This window comes from Brassica rapa, chromosome A06 (assembly GCF_000309985.2).
Source record: "Brassica rapa cultivar Chiifu-401-42 chromosome A06, CAAS_Brap_v3.01, whole genome shotgun sequence".
NCBI classification, from domain to species: domain Eukaryota; kingdom Viridiplantae; phylum Streptophyta; class Magnoliopsida; order Brassicales; family Brassicaceae; genus Brassica; species Brassica rapa.
Window position 1 is genome coordinate 19,319,649 of NC_024800.2, and position 21,315 is coordinate 19,340,963.

Sequence of the window (21,315 nt, forward strand, 5' to 3'; positions counted from 1 at the left end):
CGAGTCGGTATACGCCAGGTTTAACAACTTTGATGATTTTGTATGGTCTCTCCCACCTGGCGCCGAGTTTACCGGCGTTAAGCTCCTTAGTGTTCTCAAACACTTTGCGCATGACGAGATCACCGAGTTCCAGAGGTCGGGCCCGGACCTTTTTGTTATAGTAGCTCTCGATCTGATGTTGGTAATTCTGGATGCGCAGCAGGGCTTGATCTCTTCGTTCTTCTATCTCGTCGAGGGCGTCGAGCAGCATCTCCTTGTTGAGCTCGACGTATTGAGGCATCTTGGAACGTCGGAGGCTTGAAACGTTAACTTCAGCAGGAGCCATGCTTCGACACCGTAGGCGAGGGAGAAAGGAGTCGATTTAGTCGATCCTCGCGGGGTTGTGCGGTGGCTCCATAGGACTCCGTCGAGTTCGTCGGCCCAGTGACCCTTTTTCAGGTCCAGACGCTTCTTGATGCCATCGATGATGAGTTTGTTGGAGGATTCTGCCTGGCCGTTACCTTGCGGGTAACGAGGAGTGGAGGGGCTTAGTCGAATGTTCCACTTGCCACAGAACTCCTTGAAATTACCTGACATGAACTGCGATCCGTTGTCGGTAACAATTTCATAAGGTAGACCATGGCGGCAAATGATGTTTTTCCAGACGAAACCGCAGACTTCTTTGTCTGTGACTTGAGCGTATGCTTCGGCTTCGATCCATTTGGTGAAGTAGTCGGTGAGGACGAGGATGAAGCGTCTTTGGCGGGAACGGGGAAGTGGTCCTATGATGTCCATCGCCCATCGCATGAACGAGTAGGGAGCGGTGGTTGTTCGCAACATTTCGGTTGGACAATGGATGCTGGGTGCGTGCCGTTGGCACTTGTCGCAGCTTCTCGCGTAAGACTCGCAGTCCGTGTTCATTGTTGGCCATAAGAAACCCAAGCTCCTTACTTTTATTGCCAACGCACGTCCGCCCGAATGATTTCCACCAGTGCCTTCGTGCGTTTCTGCCATAACCCTTGATGTCTCGTCGCCATGGATGCATTTTAAGAGCACCTTACTCGCAGTCCATCTATGCAGTTCATTGTCGAGAACGACGTAATGGGCGCTACGGGTTTTTAGCCGGCGAGCTGCCCATTTTTCGGCTGGGAGTTCCCCCTTCGAGAGGTAGTCGATGAATTCAGTTCTCCAATCTGGGTCAAACTCATCGTCGTCTGGAGTAGCGGGTTCAACGACTTGGGCAACGAGGGTTTGATCGGTTAGGACGTCGATGCTTGGTTTCTCGATACGATGTATCGGAATGGTTCGTTTCACTTGATCACGAAGCTTGCTGCCAAGGGCGGCGAGGGCGTCAGCGCAGACGTTCTCGCCTCTCGGAACTTTGATGAGTTCGAAGAATTCGAACTTTGCTGCCAGGCTTTGCACTATTTTGAGATAGGCGTCCATTCGATCGTTGCGGGCGTCGTAGTCGCCGCTGAACTGACTGGCGACTAACTGGGAGTCGCAATAAAAGCTTAGTCGTTTAGCTTTTACGGCTTTTGCTAAGCGAAGTCCTGCGATCAGAGATTCGTATTCTGCCTCGTTGTTTGACGCGGGAAAGCCAAAGCTGAAAGACTGTCTGATTAGCTCACCGGTTGGGGACTGTAGTTGGACTCCAGCACCTGCTCCCTTGTTGGTCGACGATCCATCGACGTGCAGCGTCCAGTTTGAGCTTGGGAGTGTGAGATCTTGCTCCAATTCTGGGGCCAGTTCGACCAAGAAGTCGGCAAGAACCTGGGATTTCGCTGCCGTGCGGTTCTTGTAGGTGATATCGAGCTCGTCGAGTTCAATGGCCCACTTTGTGAGTCTGCCGGATCTGTTGGTGTTCTGGAGTATCGTTCGGAGAGGCTGATCAGTCAGTACTTCCACGGAATGCGACTGGAAATACGGTCGTAGTTTTCTCGCTGCTTCAACGACTGCTAAAGCCATCTTTTCTAGAGTTGGGTATCGCGTCTCTGGTCTGGTCATGCGTCGACTCGTATAGAAGATGGCTTTTGTTCGCCGCGGTCTTCTTTTATCAGAACGCTGCTGACTGCAGCCTCTGATACTGCGACATAGAGAGATAGAACATCACCGACGTCCGGTTTAGCGAGTACTGGAGGTGTAGTCAGGTACTGCTTGAGTTGAGTGAATGCTTCTTCGCACTTTTCATCCCAAATGAACTTTTTGTTTCCTCGCAGGAGATCGTAGAATGGCAGGCACTTGTCGGTGGATCTGGAGATGAATCGATTTAGAGAGGCTATCCTGCCCGTAAGCCGCTGCGTGACAATGTAACCGAGGAACTCGCCAGAAAAAACCCCGAATGTGCACTTTGCTGGGTTTAGCTTCATGCCGTACTTGTTGAGAGTTTCGACACATTCTTGTAGATGGCGGAGGTGATCGGTGGCATGGAGCGACTTAACCAGCATGTCGTCGATGTACACTTCCATGGTGATACCCAGCTTATCTGCGAATATCTTGTTCACAAGCCTTTGGTAGGTTGCTCCGGCATTCTTCAAACCAAAGGGCATGACCTTATAGCAATAGGTTCCCCTATCTGTGATGAAGGCCGTCTTCTCGCGATCATCCGGGTGCATCATTATCTGGTTGTATCCGGAAAAGGCGTCCATGAAGGTTAGCATCTTGTTTCCAGCCGTGGACTCGACTAAACGGTCGAAGTTGGGAAGAGGGTAGCTATCCTTTGGGCAGGCTTTATTCAGGTCGGTGAAGTCGACGCATACGCGCCACTTGCCATTTTTCTTTTTGACGACTACTGGATTTGCCAACCATTCAGGATAGCGGACCTCAGCAATCGAACCTGCGCCGAGTAGCCTGTCGACTTCTTCGTTTACGGCCTTAGACCTATCAGGGCCGAGCTTACGTCTCTTCTGTCGGATAGGTTTGAACGTTGGGTCGACGTTTATTTCGTGAGTTGTTATAGTCGGGTCGATGCCTTTCATGTCTGCCATTGACCAAGCGAACGTGGACTCGTTCTTTCTGAGGAAATCCAGAACTGACTGCTGCATTTCGTCAGAGAGGTATGCGCCAACCCTCACGGTGCGACTCTGGTCGGCATCATCAATAGGTAACTCGAGAACCTCGTTTTCCTGAGAGTAGACTTTTGAGGTTGGAGGAGACACTGAGTTAACGGGTAGTGACGTCCGTTGGAGTTTGACTGTGGCGACTAGGAGATCCCTAGCGGCCCTTTGGTCCCCGCGCAATGTTTTTATCTTCCCGTTTATGCCAGGGAACTTGACGCACTGATGGTAGGTGGAAGGGACAACTTGCATTGAGTGTAACCAAGGGGTACCGAGTATAGCGTGGTACGGAGCTTTTGTGCCAACGACGGCAAATTTGACCGTTCGAGTAACGCCGCATGCACGCACCGGGAGGCGGATCGTTCCCAAGATAGTTTCGGAAGACCCATTGAATCCGGTTAGCATTCTGGAGGACGCTTTTATGTCATCGAGGTTGACTCCCATCTTCTGCAGAGTTCCTCGGAAGATGAGGTCGACGGAACTTCCGGTGTCAATAAGGATCTTGGTGACATCATACTCTCCAATTCCAAGGACGACGAGGAGGGGATCATTATGGGGCGTGTGAACACCTTCAGCGTCATCTAGTCGGCCACTTCTGGGACGTCGCGACTTGTCGACGATAATCTTTCACGGAACGGACTGAGTCGCCGCTAGGGGGGGAGCCTCCCATGATGACGTTCAACGGCTGTCCCGTTTGTACTCGCTTAGAGTCCAGTAAGGCGCGGAGGTCTTTGGATATGCTGGTATCAGGAGGTGGCAGTATAGGCTGACCTTTAACTCGTTCCAACTGTCGTCGTAAGTCTGTTAGTTTTGAACGGTTGAGCTTCATGCGAAGATCGCATGCTCCGGCATTCAGTTTATCTTGGAGGTCGCTAATTGGCCCTTCGTTGTTGTTACCGTCGCTTGTCGAGATGCGCCGAGACTTCCGTGCATCCAACATCGTCCGGAGATTTCTGTGCTTGGGATCGCCTTCATTTTCTGGTTCGAACTTCCGTTTAAGGATGTCTCTCAGATCTCCGGGTACGGGTGAATCGTCGTTATCTTCGTCGGACGACAAGGATTGCTGGGAGAGTATAACTTCGATGCGTCGGCGATTTGCCGGGTGCTCTTCGTCGGCTGAGGAGTCTCCCTCGCCGTTATCCTTCGGGGTTTCTTCCTCGTCGTCTCGTTGCGGAGCGTCGTTTTGTCGACCTTTGCCGGTGGCTTTGCGCTGGGCTTTTCTTTCCTTATTTTTGCTACAGCTCTTACCGTTCTTTGGTTTAGCTTTCAAGGGCTCGAACTTAAACTCGCCGCTTGCAAGGGACGAGAGGTAATGTGCGTAGAGAGATTTGCATTCCGAGGTATCGTGTCCTTTGACGTCGTGATACTTGCAATGCTTGGTGAGATCGAGGGTCCGGGAAGGCCCTGCTGGTGATCCGACTCCCGCCGTAGGTTGGGTGGTGCAAACAGTATCGACTTGTTTGTCGGGCGACTCGAGTTCTCTTGCCCACTTGTTCCACCCCTCCCCGCGAACTACGAGAGTAGAGATCGGTACGTTGTTCTCGTTGACGACATACATGTAACCGTCTTTACGACCGTTTTTGTCGTTTGAAGCGTGCTGGCGCGGTTCTTGTCGCGTATTTGCGCTCTTAGCCGCTGGAGCCTTGGGCGCGCTCATCTTGCTGAGAATTGCGTTGGTGTCTTCTTCCATTCAGATGAAGTTATCGGAGCGCGCGATAGCGTCTTGGAGCGACTTGGTTGGGTTCTGGTACAGGTCTTCTCGGAACTTTGAGTGGACCCACAAGGTATTGCGCAAGGCGTCGATAGCGATCCCGTCTGGGATCTCAATCTTTGACACTACGGCTTTGAATTTCTCCATGTACTCGCGCAGGCTCTGGTCCTTCTTCTGATTGAGGTTCCATAAGCTGAATGCGGTGGCGCTGCGCTTTATGAACATGATGTATGTCTTGAGAAAAGCTGCTGATAGGTCGCGGAAACATCCGATTGAGTTCTCCTCCAACTGGGAGAACCAAGTCTGGGCTTGCTCGTGAAGAGTCTCAACGAAAAGCTGGCAGTAACCTGCATCCCTTTCGTCGTCAGGGAGTCGAGCTCGTGCCATCGCGATGTTAAAAGCTGTCATATGTTCCACCGGGTCTCCGCCGGGCTTATACTCAGGTAGGCGCAGCTTCTCTATCTTTCCGAGTTGCACGCTAGTTAGCGCGCGAGTAAAAGGAGTACGCGAGATTGCGGCGAGTACACTCTCGATTTGCGGAGCTGCGCTGGTTACTTGGTGGATCTTCTCGCCCATCTGTTGAAGGCTGAGTTTGAGCTCGGCGAGCTCGCGTATTGTTGTGAGATCTGAACCTGCTGGGAGAGCATCCGCGAGAAGGGTGTCGTTAGGCTCCGAGTCGTCAGAGATATGGTCGACTCCGGTTGCCGTAAGGTTTGTGTTGAAGAGGCGGCGGCGTGTCTGCTGGGGACGGCTCGTTTGTCCGTCAGGAGCTGTGAGCACCGCGACCAACGCAGCGAGTTGGTCGTTGGTTGTCTTTTGGACTTCGTCTTGGCGAGCGAGTCGAGCCATGACGGAGCTCATGAAATCTGAGGTGATGGGCGGCGCGGCCGCAGGCGTAGGCGTCGGTTCCTCGCCTGGAGCGCCGAAGGCGGCGTCGTCTTGAGCCATGTAGATCTAGAACGTTGCTTTAGTCAGCCCCACGGTGGGCGCCAATTGTTTGTACGAGATTCAGCTGATTAGAAAGATGAACTTCAAGATGGGGTGACTAAAGACGTTTTTATTAGAATCAAAACAATGGGTTACAAGACTGATGAAAGGTAAGGAGACAAAGTCGGAGGTTTAAGCGACAAGATCAAAGAGATGATTAGGAAACCCTAAATCTAGCCGCTTAGTGTGTGAGTTGTCCAAAAGTCCTCCTCTCGTTGTCCTTTCCTCCCTTCTTATAGTACACTTGTCTGTGATGTCCTAATCGCCGTGTCTTTTGGGCCCTGTCGCCAAAGGCCGAGTATGCGGGCCTTGGCACTGTTCCCTCTAAGCCGAGTATCATCGATCGGCTTGACTGATCGGCTAAAAGTACTCTGGAGCCGGGTCAACACCTCTAGCCGCTAAGCCGACTAAACTAGCTAAGTTTATTGGGATAGGGCCTGTTATTTGACGGGCCTTGTGGAGGGATGTAATCCATCTCCTACAAAAACTATATCTTATACTCGTGACACCGGTTATATGTATTTATCCTAATCCACTGACATAAACCGAAAAGGCTGAGATGATGGCTACAAGAAATGTACTGGTTCTCTTGTGACTTTTGAACGTCGGCCAAAAAAGCTTTGGATATTTGTTTTATTCAGCTCAACTTTTTATTAATGGTGATAAGAAACATAACCACCCTCTCATCTCTCCTTTAAAATGCTCATAGTCTTATGATACGAGTTGGTATACGAAGTTACTTTAAATTTAAATGTAGATTTCCTTGAAACATATCCAGTTGTAACCGAGCATACATGTGTTTCATTTGTCACGCACTTACGTAGCTGATTACAAATTCTTATTGTGTTTTCAATGTAAGAAATAAGTTTATTCAAAAAATGTAAGAAAGTTTCACTCAAAACAAATGTAAGAAAGTTATATGGCACGATGTATCGTGTGCAGATTAATTTGATTTTTCACTTAACTGGTGAGGGATGAAAATTTTCACGTGGCAAATTAAATCGTAAAGGCAGAGCTAAGTGGATTGCGTCGAATCCTATTGCTCTGGAGTACTTCTGACACGTGACGTAGCTTTATCTTTTTTCTTTCTTTTAGATTCTGTAAAAGTACTTAAAACATGGGACCCGCAAAATTCAGCTACATCGTAGATCACGTCCAACTTAAAACCCGAAGATCTAACGGCTGTGAGATTTTCCTCGTTTATAAGCCTAACTTAAAAGAGTTGTTCTTGGGTTCACTCTCTTTAGGTTCACCAACCAATAAAAAATTATCATTTTAGATTTAATTAAGGAACCCAAATAACTTGGTAAATTATATTATCTTTTCAAAATAAAATTTAAAAATAAATAAAAATAATATATAAAAAACGAATTAAAAAAAATAATGTCAACAAAACACTAAACCCTAAACTCTAATACTAAACCCTAAACTCAAATCCTAAACCCTAAACCCTAGGATAAACCCTAAATTTTTGGGTAAACCCTAAATCCTTGGAAAAACACTAAACATGTTGTCAACAAAACACTAAACTCTAATCCTAAACCCTAAACCCTTGGAAAAATCCTAAACCCTTGGGTAAACCCTAAACCCTTAGGTAAACCCTAAATCCTAGGAAAAACACTAAACATTTGGATAAATTCTAAATTATAAATCTTAAACACTAGACTCTAAATCTTAAAAACAAATATTTTTTTTAATTAATATTTTTTTAGAATTATTGTTATTTTTATTTATTTAATCTTTTATTTTTTATTTTAAAAGCATAATATAATTTGGTAAGTTATTTTGTTTTCTTAATTAAAAGATATTAGATTTAAAATGATAATTTTCTATTGGTTGGTGAACCTAAAGATTCATCATAAGGGGTGAACCCAAGATAAAGTGAACTTAAAAACATTACTCTGAATCTGATACTCCTGTTTTGAGTTCCACTATGGGAAAAATTCTTATATATAAACCTATAATTCTGGTGTGCATAATTATATATGAATACTTTTTCGCAACAAATTAAAGTATTTAAATTTCAATACACAATATTCCAGATTTCGAGCTTTTTGTTAAACAAATCAAAGAGAGTATTTCAAAATAAAGCTAAAGCTAAAGGTGAGAAAAAACAAGGGAAGAATGGGGCCTGCAGATTTAAAAGGCAATAATGGACTGTAAGGGCGTGGTTCGTACGCATCATAGAGACTTATCTAGCCCTAGATACACGACTGACTACTACTCAAGTGCAACGTATATTTCTATACATACACCTGAACTATGCATTGCATAGTATATATTTATGCTGTGCGTAACTAAATACGTAATGGCTATGTGGTCCTCTCAGTGACCAAAGGTAGACCCGAAGAGGGACCTCCTCCCAAGTAAAACGATCATCACACGGTATCAGGTCCCTTGTATCTTTCTCGAATTCAATGGCGCCCTCGATGTCTAAAGGAACCTCCCCTAAATAAATTAATTCCTTACAGTATTGAAAACAAAATAAACTACATTTTAGAATCAAATATTGAAACGCGTAATGACTTCTTCTAGAACTGCTAAACAATTACTGTTCAATGTATTTGCGTATTGATCGTTTGGCATGGCCCATAACGCGAGGAGTGGGGAAAAGAGGAATCGAAAACTTTTAAAATGTCTAGTTGTTGGCGTATTGTTTTCGCCATATATAATTGTTGGCATATTGTTTTTGCGAAAGGAAAACATATTATATGGTAATGTTAAAACTTGAAACTGGTTTTTGACTAGAAGTACGTGTTGAATGAATCAAGCTTTGGTATTAAAATCAGAACAGCTAATAATATTTTCAAATACCTTGTTTTACTATTAATAACTAACTACATTGTAATACTAGCTGCTTGAGCGGTATTTCTTACAGAAGTCCTTGCATTAAAATTAGAGTGGGTTTTCGCATTTAAACTATACTCGGTTTGTATTTATTAACATTAAAAGTTATAACAACCAGTAATTCTGAGGCTACATATGACATCTTGATAGACTTAAAAGAAACTATGAGATGAACGAAAAATTATCCAAACAATTCAAGTTTTCTTTGCTTTTATTTCTTCAAGATTCATAGATATATTTATACAAATGTGCGTGAATAGTCTGTCTCTCGGTATGGCAATGCCGTATGGCATAAGATCTAAGTTAACTTTTTTTTTTTCTGAACGAATAGATCTAACTTAACTATATTTTTTTAATCAACAACTATTAACAAATTTATCGGCTAGGCATCACTTAAGTTTATTTAATACACGTTATGGAGTCTACCACATCGTACAAAGAGAACCTCACAGGCTGTCAAACACCCCTTCTCTACCATTCAGATACCACCACGTGGCACTTTATGATATGGACACCTTTGCTACTACAGCTGTCGTACTCGTCTCCTATTTCAAAGAAGAAGAAAACCCTCGTATAAATACCTCTGCATCACCACACATTACATCCTATAAACTCAAACAAAAACAAAATCCTCTGCTGCTGATATCTTATTACCTCCTTCTCAATGGCTCATAATTACCGTTTTGCCATCTTCCTCACTTTACTCTCTGCCATCGCTGGTCTTTCCGCCGGCGCCTTGGTCGAGGAGCAGCCGCTTGTTCTGAAATACCACAACGGTGTTCTCTTGAAAGGAAACGTAACCGTCAATCTCATTTGGTACGGAAAGTTCACACCCATCCAACGGTCCGTGATCGTCGACTTCATCCGCTCGCTCAACTCCAAAGACGCCTCATCCTCCGCCGCTCCTTCCGTCGCTTCCTGGTGGAAGACGACTGAGAAATACAAAGGCGGATCCTCGACGCTCGTCGTCGGGAAACAGCTTCTCCTCGAGAACTATCCTCTCGGAAAATCCCTCAAGAACCCTTACCTCCGTTCTTTATCCACCAAACTTAACGGCGGTCTCCGTTCTATAACCGTTATCTTAACGGCGAAAGACGTCACCGTCGAGGGTTTCTGTATGAACCGATGCGGGTCACACGGAACCTCTGTTTCCAAGCCCCGTCGCGCCGCTAACGGCGCCGCTTACATCTGGGTTGGTAACTCCGAGACGATGTGTCCTGGTTACTGCGCGTGGCCGTTTCACCAACCTATTTACGGACCGCAAACACCGCCGTTAGTTGCGCCTAACGGTGACGTTGGGGTTGACGGAATGATCATAAACCTCGCTACACTTCTAGCTAACACCGTCACGAATCCGTTTAATAACGGATACTACCAAGGCCCACCAACTGCACCGCTCGAGGCTGTATCTGCTTGTACTGGTATATTCGGGTCGGGTTCTTACCCAGGCTACCCGGGTCAGGTCCTCGTCGACAAAACAACCGGGTCTAGTTACAATGCTCGTGGACTCGCCGGAAGGAAATATCTTTTACCGGCGATGTGGGATCCACAGACTTCAACGTGTAAAACTCTTGTCTGAACCAAGTGATGTTACTGTGGCACGTCACATAGTACCGAGAGCAAGATCTAGATAACATCTGTAGTCAGAACATGTTGCACGCGTGAGCGCGTGGTGGTACAATCTCTCGGGTTTGGATTCTGGATAGAGTTCTTTGCTTTTGTTGGTTTGTTGTGACGTGTAAAGTATGTGCTCGGGAACGTGGAGATGTATATGCATATAAATAATTAAAAAAATCATTTTGCTTCAGCTTTCTAGTAATCATTTAACATAATTAAAGAAGCTTATTACTACTAATTAGCTTATTTAAAGGAATCTGACTTTCTTGTAGTAGTGGGGAAGATAATAACTTTAATTTAATTCGATGATTAAGTGGATAACCATACAGATGAAGACGGGAGTATAGAGCAGGTAGCTCTCGGTGATGTTGGGGCCTAAGAGACCAATGTGATTGCTTAGTACATACTCGTTTTCATACTATTATAAGTTTCGAAACTAATGCTCGCTCCCTCCGCATCATTTTAATTGATGTTTAAATTTTTTTATTTTGTTTTATAATAAATGGTATTTTTGCTGTATAATATCATTTGAAATTTAGATCAATTATAAAATACTGTATTTTTATTGGTTTTAACTAATTTTATTTAATGTAATTTTTATATAACCAAAATATATTACATAGAAATTTGATTTTTTTAATTTTTATACAAAAACCTTAAAAACCACTTAAAGTAATAAGAGAGTATATTAAAGTATTACTTGCATTACAAATCTTACATTACTTGTTAACAGAGAGCGAATACAAAACATTCAGAGGGTAAACAAGGGTAAGTTACGAGGGAGTAAAGCTTCTACAGTAAGATGAGAGCTAAAGTAACCGATATAAAGACTTCTTAGGAATTTGAGTTTTAGTTTTTTTTTTTAAATTCCTGGATATGGTTAGTGGAGTTGGTGAGGTTCTTCATTGCTTCCCTTCTTTATGCCAAAAGAAAAGTTGAAACATTTAAGTATTACAGAAGCTTCTCAGATTACATTCCAGTAAATTTGTATATGCATTTGAATATTTCATACGCACACTTTTGAACCGACAGTCCATTATATGCAACGTATGTATCAATAGTATCTAATACGAAACTTTGATTAAGCTGTAGTGGATCCGGACTTTTCGGCTACAAGCTAGTGAGGATAATGTTAATCTAAAAGTTGCTTTATTATAGGGTTGCGAGTTTACGACACATGAAAAGCTTTGTAAACAACACTGGCGGTTTATTAATTAACAAAGGATAACAGTGTATGACAGAATGATATATTGTGGTAATTTATGAAAGCATACAATTTCTCACAAGTGTGTTGCGTTTATATGATTTTTTCAAATCTTTATTGAAACCAAAAATTGTCATGCAAAACTAACGTTTTAGGAGTATCCTATTATTTTTCCATTATCGAATGGTGACTGCGGTTTGAGCGGTGCAGGACAAACGGATCATATAAAAATGTATAGATATATAGTATATGTAGAGATTTTTGTTACTGTTAACTGCAAGACGGGGCAGAACGATGGTCACTATTCGAAGCCACATATATCAAATCCCTTATATATTAATCCTGTAGCTTTACAACATGTTTTCGTAGCGACGTGTCATCACAATAATGATTCTTAGAATTGTTAGAAAAATAAGTTGGTATATATAAACATAAAATATGTTTTTTATTAAACTAATTATCAAATTAATTAATAGTGTACAAAAAATATTTTTTATTTCCTTAAATAAAAGTTACAGAATTACCTAATATATTTAACATATAAATGACAACTAATGATTATGAATAATACATATTTAATTAAAAAAATTCTAACCTCCCTCTTTTTTGTTTAATTTTATACTATTAAAAGAAATTAAACAATCACATTAAACATATAATAAAAACAATTTGATTTTTTCTTATATGTTATATTTTGAATTTTTAAAATCGACTATAAATTACTAAAAATGGTAAAGGTCGCATATCAAAAAATTTGTGATCAGTGATTTAACTTTTTTTTCTGTTCAAGCAAGATATGAATGATAATATATCATAGGGGTGGGCATTCAGATACACGTTTGGGTTTGTATCGGATAATTTCGTATAAAGGTATAGAACTCGTTGGGGTAATTCTACACTTCGAGTCGGGTTCGGGTATTTTATGTTCGGGTTCGGATATTTTTGGTCGGGTTCGGATATTTAAATTTTTAAGAAAAATCCCCTATATATTAATCCTAGAGCATTACAACATGTTTTCGTAGCGACGTGTCATCACGAGAATGATTCTTAGAATTGTTAGGAAAATAAGTTGGTCTATATAAACATAAAATATGCTTTTTATTAAACTAATTATCAAATTAATTAATAGTGTACAAAAAAATATTTTTTATTTCCTTAAATAAAAGCTACAAAATTACCTAATATATTTAACATATATATGACAATTAATGATTATGAATAATACATATTTAATAATAAAAAATTCTAACCTCCTTCTTTTTTGTTTAATTTTATACTATTAAAAAAATTAAACAATCACATTAAACATATAATAAAAACAATTTGATCTTTTCTTATATGTTATATTTTGAATTTTTAAAATCAACTATAAATTGCTAAAAATGGTAAAGGTCGCATATCAAAAAATTTGTGATCAGTTATTTAACTTTTTTTTTGTTCAAGCAAGATACAAATGATAATATATCATAGGGGTGGGCATTCGGATACACGTTTGGGTTTTTATCGGATAATTTTGTATAAAAGTATAGAACTCGTTGGGGTATTTCTACACTTCGAGTCGGGTTAACATATATATGACAACTAATGATTATGAATAATACATATTTGATAAAAACTTTATAACCTCTTTTTTTTTTTAATTTTATACTATTAAAAGAAATTAAACAATCACATTAAGCATATAATAAAAACAATTAGATTTTTTCTTATATGTTATGTTTTGAATTTATAAAAACGACTATAAATTACTAAAATTTTTAAAAGTCGTAGATTATAATTTTTGTGATCAATGATTTAATTTTAGATACAAATGATCATATATCATAGGGTGGAGGCATTCGGATACACGTTCAGGTTTTTATCGGATAATTTTGTATAAAGGTATCAAACACGGTCAGGTATTTCTATACTTCGAGTCAGGTTTTGGTATTTTATGTTCGCGTTCATATATTTTGGGTCGGGTTCGGATATTTAAATTTTTAAGAAAAAATAAATAAATTATTCATTGTTTACGTTTTTTGTATTTAAAATATATTCTAACTTAACTGTTTTTTTTTTAATTTTTAAAAGATTAAAATAGTAATAGGTTTGAAGATAAAACTTTAAAAATAGAAAGACACTAATTTAGTTGATGTATTGAAATTTAGATGGAACTTTTGTTAATGCGAGAAACAAGAACTTGATATGTATTTTAAGTGAGTGACAATTGATTTTCTCCATATTTATATATATTATCTTATTTTGAGCGATAAGAATCATTAATATAAATATTTTGAATAAAATGAGAGAAATAAACTAGAAATATAGAATTAAGTATAGTTATGTTTGGTTATTTTTGAATATCAATTTGGCCATGTTTTTACAACTCCTTGTGCAGTATTTATATGATTTTGAATTATGATATTCTACTGTCTTGTCGCAGATGCTATGAAAGTGGTTATGATGCGAAATAGATACAACAAGGATAAGACCTGCGCCGTGTGCAGGGTAAATTTATATGAAAATTATTTAAGAAATATCGTATAGAAAAAAAATTATATTATTGATCGAATTAATATATTTGGCTCTTAAAAACTTTTTTAAACTTTTTTTGTTAATTACATAATTTGTTTACTAATGAACTAATCTCATTTTTAAAAATATTTGTAAAAAATGGGTCTAAAGTTAATTTGGTTAATTTTTTTTCTGTACCAAAAGTTAATTGAATTTATAATTTTCTTTTCTGAATGGGTTGTATCACTTAAATTATCTATTTTAAGTTAAACGCCCAGAGCCCAATTAATAATATTTATTTTGCTGATAACAAAGTGAGATTAAATAGAGATAACATATAATATATAAGGAAGACCAAAAAAAAGAAAAAAAAGGTCCAACAACCTTTTATAAGTAGATTTTTAAAGACTGATTTCCTTTTAATAGTATAGATTTAGAAAAATACAAAAAAACTCAAAGTAATAGAAATATTTTTATATATCTATCTATTTTCTTAGATGACTACATAAAATAATTAAGTAACATAAACTGATATATGTTTAATTGACTAAAAATAGTTTATAATTAGTATTATTGAAATGTTTTATTTATTTTTCATATATTTAGTTGACTATAATATCTTCCAATTACAACAAAAATGTATCGATAAATTATATTTTACTTATATAATATTATTTTCAAATATAATCACAATTTTGTTTACTTATTATTTTTAATATATATTAAAAAAAACTAACAACTAAATTTTAAAAATAAACATAGTTTTCTATGTGTCGATATCACGTTGACTCTCACGATGGTTGAATACACTGATACCCTTTATAAATTAAATTATTACATTTCAAATACTATTATTTAATTTTTACTTAGTTTCCTTTTTAAAATTTTCCAAAAGATATAAACATTTATTAAAAAGTAAATTTTTTTTAAGTAAAAAAAACGGAATAAAAAAACGAAAAAATATGTATATATAATATGATTACATAAAAAAAGGAAAGTTCGCAAAATAGTAATATTACATTTAAAAAATATTTTTAAATAATATAAAATATATTTTTAAAGTCATAAAATACTTTCTTTATATCTATATTTTCTTAGATGAGAAATATATATTTGTATATAATGTGATTTCATTTAAAATAATTTACGCATATAATCTTGATATTAGAAAAAAAAAACATTATTTCTTTTAAAACATAATTTTAAACAATAAAAAAAATTCAAAGTAATAGAACTATTTTTATATATCTATCTATTTTCTTAGATGATTACATAAAATAATTAAGTAACACAAATTGATATATGTTTAATTGATTAAAATAGTTTATAATTTGCATTATTGAAATATTTTATTTATTTTTCATATATTTAAATGACTATAATATGTTTCAATACAGTAAAAATATATTGATAAATTATATTTTAGCTATATAATATAATTTTCAAATATAATCACAATTTTGTTTACTTCTTATTTTAAGAGATATTTAAAAAACTAAAAATAAATTTTAAAAATAAACCTAGTTTGATCAAATAGTAACAAAATAGTTTAATGAGGTAGATAAATTATATTTTATCATTATTAAAGTTATTTGTTTTCTTAATATTAAATTTGATTTTAAATTTTATGTTTTTATGTTTGTGGAACTTAATAGAACCATAATCAAAATATCAAAACAAATCTGAATTCTCATTTTAAGATTATTTTAAATAAATTTCAGTTTCCATTCAATAAATCAAAGGCATAAAATTATTTAGAATTTATAAAATATTTTAATTATTGTAAATATTGATATGTTCATGTAACTTCCTATTGATCATCGTTTTATTTTATAATATGTTTAAAAATATCAACATATAACTTGAGAAATGTTATGAAAATACATGTACATTTAAACGATAAATAAATTTGATTGGATTTGACTTAATTATAATAAAAATAATTATACTTCATTTTGAATTTGAAAGAATATATGTAATTCAATATACTCACAAAGTGAGTGACTCGACTAATCCAACTTATATCTAAAATAATAGATTTAACTACGATAAGAATATATAATTTTATAAGAATAGTAATTTTTTTTTTGAAAGCAATAAAAGTAAACTATTATATATGTTCATCTGGTCCAGAAAGAATAGTAGTCAATTCAAAACATATTAAAATGAAAATAAAATATTACTAACTGTTACAATTTAGTTCTTTTGTAAAATTTATATATATGTATGACACTTCAGAAAATTATCGTTATATTAATTTATGTAATTTGTAATCAGACACTTTAGTTTTTTCTTATCTAAGCACAATATATCTTAAGTTATACATAATCTTCAAAAAATATATTTACATATCTAAGATAACAACCACCTAAATGCAAATACGAAATTAATCAAAATTTTAATATATATATATATATATATAATAAAAAATATCATAGTTGAATTCAGAGATGCAATCCAATTTACTCAAATGATAACTAAATCAATTTTATAAACAACAAAACCGATTAAATATAACATATATAAAATCATATGTATAATTAAAGTAATAGAATATTATTAATATAAATGATGCATATAAATTATAAATTAATTTAAAATTAAAAGTAAATAGCAATCAATTATAATAGTATATTTACTTTAAAAATATTTACATCCGTGCATGAACACGGTATAATCACCTAGTAGTAAAGAATTAAACAAAAAATGATAGAAATCATACATATTATTAGCAAATCTTCATTATTTAAAATTATTAATTACTATATATATCATAATTACATTAGGTAATTCCGTAGGTTTTATTTAAGGAAATAATATATAATAAATAACAACTTTTCTTTAGTTAATATCATATGATATCATATAGTTGGTATTAAATGTTTCTAGTGAGATCTAAAAATTAAATTGGACCAACATGTTTTTCAATTTTAATTTGAGGCTGACACGTAGAACTAATTAACTATCTAATTGATTGATACATAAACAATTGATCTTTTTTAATTATTGTTAAATTAAAGTTATATCTTTTCAAATGTTATCCCTCTCTTTCTTTTTTACGCCTCCCTGCCGCCACACGAGAGGGACCCCGTGGAGGTGGTGAAGGGAGGGCTCCAATTGGTAGAAAAAAACCAGGATGTAAGAAAAGGAAGAATGTAAACATGGTCAACAGGCGTAGCTGGGTCTTCGATAGGCCTTTTGGGCTTTTATGTATGAACAAAAGTAAATAAAAAGAGTTTGTGAGCCCAAATTAAAATTTAGACCCGAACTTGATAACCGACTCGCTAAGTCGGTTCCAATCACTTCAAATCCCAACTTTCCATAAATTTCCTGCATGTTTATAAACAACCCTAGTTCTTTCTCTCTTCTCATTCTCGCGCTCAACTTTCTCCATACTCAATCGCAGGCGATTTTCGATACTCGGTGAGTTCTTCTTGTTCCTTTTTCATCGGATCAGCTTCGTTTGAGTAACTATCATGGCGGATATAGATCCCTTGATCGCCAAGACTCAAGAGGAGAGACGGAGGTTAGAATCAGACCTCGAGCGAGTTTCCCTCGCGTCTGTGACTCTCGATCGCGATCTCTACGGAGGCAACGACCGTGATTCCTACTCGACTTCCATCGCACCCTACGACGACGAGGATCCCAATCTCGACGCCCACGGGTCGCTTGTGGCTCAGCGTCTTGCCTCTTACACCGCTCCCAAGTCTATCCTCAACGACGTGGCTCGGCTTCACAGCGAAGATTATGACGACGGTGGATTCAAGCCGAGGCAGACTATTGCGGAGCGCGAGGGTGAGTATCGGAACAGGAGACTTAATCGTGTTCTCTCTCCGGATAGAGTCGATCCGTTTGCTATGGGAGAGAAGACGCCTGATCCGAGTGTTAGAACTTATAATGATCATATGAGGGAGACGGCTGTGCAGAGGGAGAGGGAGGAAACCTTGAGGCTTATTGCTAAGAAGAAGAAGGAAGCGGAAGAAGTTGCCCAGAAACAGAAAGATTCTGCTCATTCTAAGAAGAGGCACAGGTGGGAGGAAGCTGAAGAAGACGGTGGTGGTGCAACCTCTTCAAAGAAAGCTAAAGCATCAGCTTCGGATTGGGATGCAGCTGACTCAACTCCAGGGAGAGTTTCTGATGCCACACCATCTGTTGGAAGAAGGAACAGATGGGACGAGCGCACACCTGGTCGTGTGACTGACTCCGATGCAACACCAGGTGCAACTCCTTCAGGTGTTACTTGGGACGCGACTCCAAAAGGGTCTGCAACTCCGACCCCAAAGCGTCAACGTTCTAGGTGGGATGAGACACCAGCCAATGTGGCTGGAGTGACTCCTACTGCTGCCTACTACACCCTTGGTGTCACTCCATTCGGTGGGATTGATATGGCTACTCCAGCTCCGGGTCCGATTGATCTGCGTGGTGCTATGACTCCGGATCAGTACAATCAGGCGAGGTGGGAGAAGGAAATTGAAGAGAGAAACAAACCAATGAGTGATGAAGAGCTTGACGCCATGTTTCCTAAAGGATACAAGGTTTTGAACCAGCCTGCTTCTTATGTTCCCATCCGAAGCCCTGCTAGGAAGGCTCTAGGAACCCCGACACCCATGACAACTCCTGGCTACATTATTCCCGAGGAAAACCGCCGGCAGCAGTATGATGTGCCCCCGGAACTTCCTGGTGGGCTGCCGTTTATGAAACCAGAGGATTATCAGTATTTCGGAGCGCTGTTGAATGAAGAGAAGGAAGAAGAACTGTCTCCTGATGAGCAGAAAGAACGCAAAATAATGGCATTGTTGCTGAAGGTCAAAAACGGAACGCCTGCACAGAGGAAAACAGCTTTGAGGCAGCTTACTGATAAGGCTCGTGAGTTTGGTGCTGGTCCTTTGTTTAATAAAATCTTGCCCTTGCTCATGCAACCCACTTTGGAAGATCAAGAGAGGCATCTTTTGGTGAAAGTGATTGATAGGATTCTGTACAAACTTGATGAGCTTGTAAGGCCTTTCGTCCACAAGATTCTCGTTGTTATTGAGCCTCTGTTGATCGATGACGATTATTATGCTCGTGCAGAAGGGAGAGAAATTATCTCTAACCTTAGCAAAGCAGCTGGTTTAGCCACAATGATTGCAGCTATGCGTCCCGATATTGATAACGCTGATGAATACGTGAGGAACACAACAGCGAGAGCTTTCGCTGTGGTCGCTTCAGCGCTTGGAATCCCTGCACTCTTGCCGTTCCTGAAAGCTGTTTGCCAGAGTAAGAAGTCATGGCAGGCACGACACACTGGAATCAAGATTGTGCAGCAGATTGCCATACTAATCGGCTGTGCCGTTTTGCCTCACTTAAATTCTCTAGTAGAACTTATCGAACACGGTCTCAGTGATGAAAACCTGAAGGTTAGGACTATTACGTCCTTGTCACTGGCTGCTCTCGCCGAGGCTTCTGCTCCTTACGGTATTGAGAGCTTCGACTCCGTTCTTATTCTTCTGTGGAAAGGTATTAGGTCTCACCGTGGCAAAGTCTTGGCTGCGTTCTTGAAGGCGATTGGTTTTATCATCCCTTTGATGGATGCTATCCATGCGAGATGCTATACAAAAGAAGTGATGCTGATCTTGACTAGAGAGTTCCAGTCGCCTGATGAAGAGATGAAGAAGATTGTACTCAAGGTGGTGAAACAGTGTGTAAGTACCGAAGGTGTTGAAGCGGATTACATCCGCAGCGATGTTCTGCCTGAGTTTTTCAAACATTTGTGGGTTAAGAGAATGGCTCTGGATAAAAGAAACTATAAGCCGCTTGTTGAAACTACTGTTGAGATTGCGAACAAGGTTGGTGTTGCAGATATCGTGGAAAGATTGGTTAGTGAACTTAAAGATGAGAGTGAATTGTACCGGCGTATGGTTATGGAAGCCATTGACAAGGTTGTCACAAACTTGGGAGCATCGGATATTGTTGCGAGATCGGAGGAGCTGCTCATAGATGGCATTCTTTTTGCTTTCCAAGAACAGACAAACGACGATGCTAATGTGATGCTTAATGGGTTCGGTGCTGTAGTGAATGGACTTGGTCCGCGAGTAAAGCCTTACCTTCCTCAGATCTGTGGCACCATCAAGTGGCGGTTAACCTACAAGAGTGCAAACGTAAGACAGCAAGCCGCTGATCTCATCTCTAGAATCGCTGTTGTTATGAAGCAATGTGGAGAGGAACAGTTGATGGGACATCTCGGTGTTGTATTGTACGAGTATCTTGGAGAAGAGTATCCTGAAGTCTTGGGATCAGTTCTTGGAGCTTTAAAAGCTATCGTCAACGTGATTGGTATGACGAAGATGACGCCTCCCATTAAGGATCTGCTTCCAAGACTGACTCCGATTTTGAAGAACAGACACGAGAAAGTGCAGGAGAATTGTATCGATCTTGTTGGTAGGATTGCTGATCGTGGTGCTGAGTTTGTTCCAGCAAGAGAATGGATGAGAATATCTTTCGAGCTTCTTGAAATGCTCAAAGCTCATAAGAAAGGTATTCGCCGTGCAACTGTCAACACTTTCGGGTACATTGCCAAAGCCATTGGACCACAAGACGTGCTAGCCACGTTACTGAACAATCTCAGAGTCCAAGAGCGCCAGAACCGTGTGTGCACCACAGTCGCAATCGCCATAGTCGCTGAAACGTGCTCTCCGTTTACCGTCTTACCCGCTTTGGTGAACGAGTACCGAGTCCCAGAGCTCAACGTCCAAAACGGTGTCCTGAAATCCCTCTCTTTCCTCTTCGAGTACATTGGAGAAATGGGCAAGGATTACATATACGCAGTCACGCCGTTGCTCGAAGACGCGCTCATGGACAGAGATTTGGTTCACAGACAAACCGCGGCTTCAGCTGTGAAACACATGGCTTTAGGTGTAGCTGGTCTGGGTTGTGAAGACGCTTTGGTTCACTTGCTTAACTTGATGTGGCCCAACATTTTCGAGACATCTCCTCACGTCATTAACGCTGTGATGGAAGCCATTGAAGGAATGAGGGTTGCGTTAGGTGGAGCAGTTATACTGAACTATTGTTTGCAGGGTTTGTTTCATCCGGCTCGCAAAGTCCGTGAAGTGTACTGGAAGATATACAATTCGCTTTACATTGGTGCTCAGGACACGCTTGTTGCTGCTTACCCGGTCTTTGAGAATGAGCAGACCAATGTTTCTAGCCGACCCGAGTTAGCTATGTTCGTCTGAAGGAAAAGATAAGACCTTACACCTCAAGTCTCCTTATTTTGTTTCGTAGTCAATAATAGTCTTTGTTGGAATCGTCTTAATGTCTCTATTGACTTTTAAATGCATTTCATTGTAATGCAGGGAATAACGTTAAAGCTTCAGTGGTTCCCTATTATTTTTCCAATTTTTTCTCGAAGAAATTATTTTCTGTGTTGGTTGTATCATTGT

The 21,315-nt window shown here is 39.0% G+C and overlaps 4 protein-coding genes across 4 annotated transcripts; 2 read left to right on the top strand and 2 right to left on the bottom strand.

The window, feature by feature from the left end:
* Positions 1–222: 222 nt before the first annotated feature.
* Positions 223–1,947, bottom strand: LOC103874132. The gene has a single exon (XM_033273534.1). The coding sequence runs from the start codon at positions 1,945–1,947 to the stop codon at positions 223–225; it is 1,725 nt and encodes a 574-aa protein (XP_033129425.1).
* Positions 1,948–4,725: 2,778 nt separating this feature from the next.
* On the bottom strand, positions 4,726–5,694 carry LOC117126126. Its single transcript, XM_033273535.1, has one exon. It carries the CDS (start codon positions 5,692–5,694, stop codon positions 4,726–4,728), a length of 969 nt encoding a protein of 322 aa, XP_033129426.1.
* Positions 5,695–9,167: 3,473 nt separating this feature from the next.
* LOC103873843 (protein EXORDIUM-like 2) lies at positions 9,168–10,387 on the top strand. The gene has a single exon (XM_009152250.3). The coding sequence runs from the start codon at positions 9,245–9,247 to the stop codon at positions 10,157–10,159; it is 915 nt and encodes a 304-aa protein (XP_009150498.1). The 5' UTR covers positions 9,168–9,244; the 3' UTR covers positions 10,160–10,387.
* A 6,618-nt stretch (positions 10,388–17,005) lies between these two features.
* LOC103873845 (splicing factor 3B subunit 1) lies at positions 17,006–21,290 on the top strand. The gene has a single exon (XM_009152251.2). It carries the CDS (start codon positions 17,371–17,373, stop codon positions 21,106–21,108), a length of 3,738 nt encoding a protein of 1,245 aa, XP_009150499.1. The 5' UTR covers positions 17,006–17,370; the 3' UTR covers positions 21,109–21,290.
* The last annotated feature ends 25 nt before the right edge of the window (positions 21,291–21,315 follow it).

What these genes read in the sequence shown, in the direction of transcription:
- LOC117126126 (XM_033273535.1), bottom strand. Translation starts at nt 5,694, where the DNA reads ATGGCTCAAGACGACGCCGCCTTCGGCGCTCCAGGCGAGGAACCGACG.
- LOC103874132 (XM_033273534.1), bottom strand. Translation starts at nt 1,947, where the DNA reads ATGGCTTTAGCAGTCGTTGAAGCAGCGAGAAAACTACGACCGTATTTC.
- LOC103873845 (XM_009152251.2), top strand. Translation starts at nt 17,371, where the DNA reads ATGGCGGATATAGATCCCTTGATCGCCAAGACTCAAGAGGAGAGACGG.
- LOC103873843 (XM_009152250.3), top strand. Translation starts at nt 9,245, where the DNA reads ATGGCTCATAATTACCGTTTTGCCATCTTCCTCACTTTACTCTCTGCC.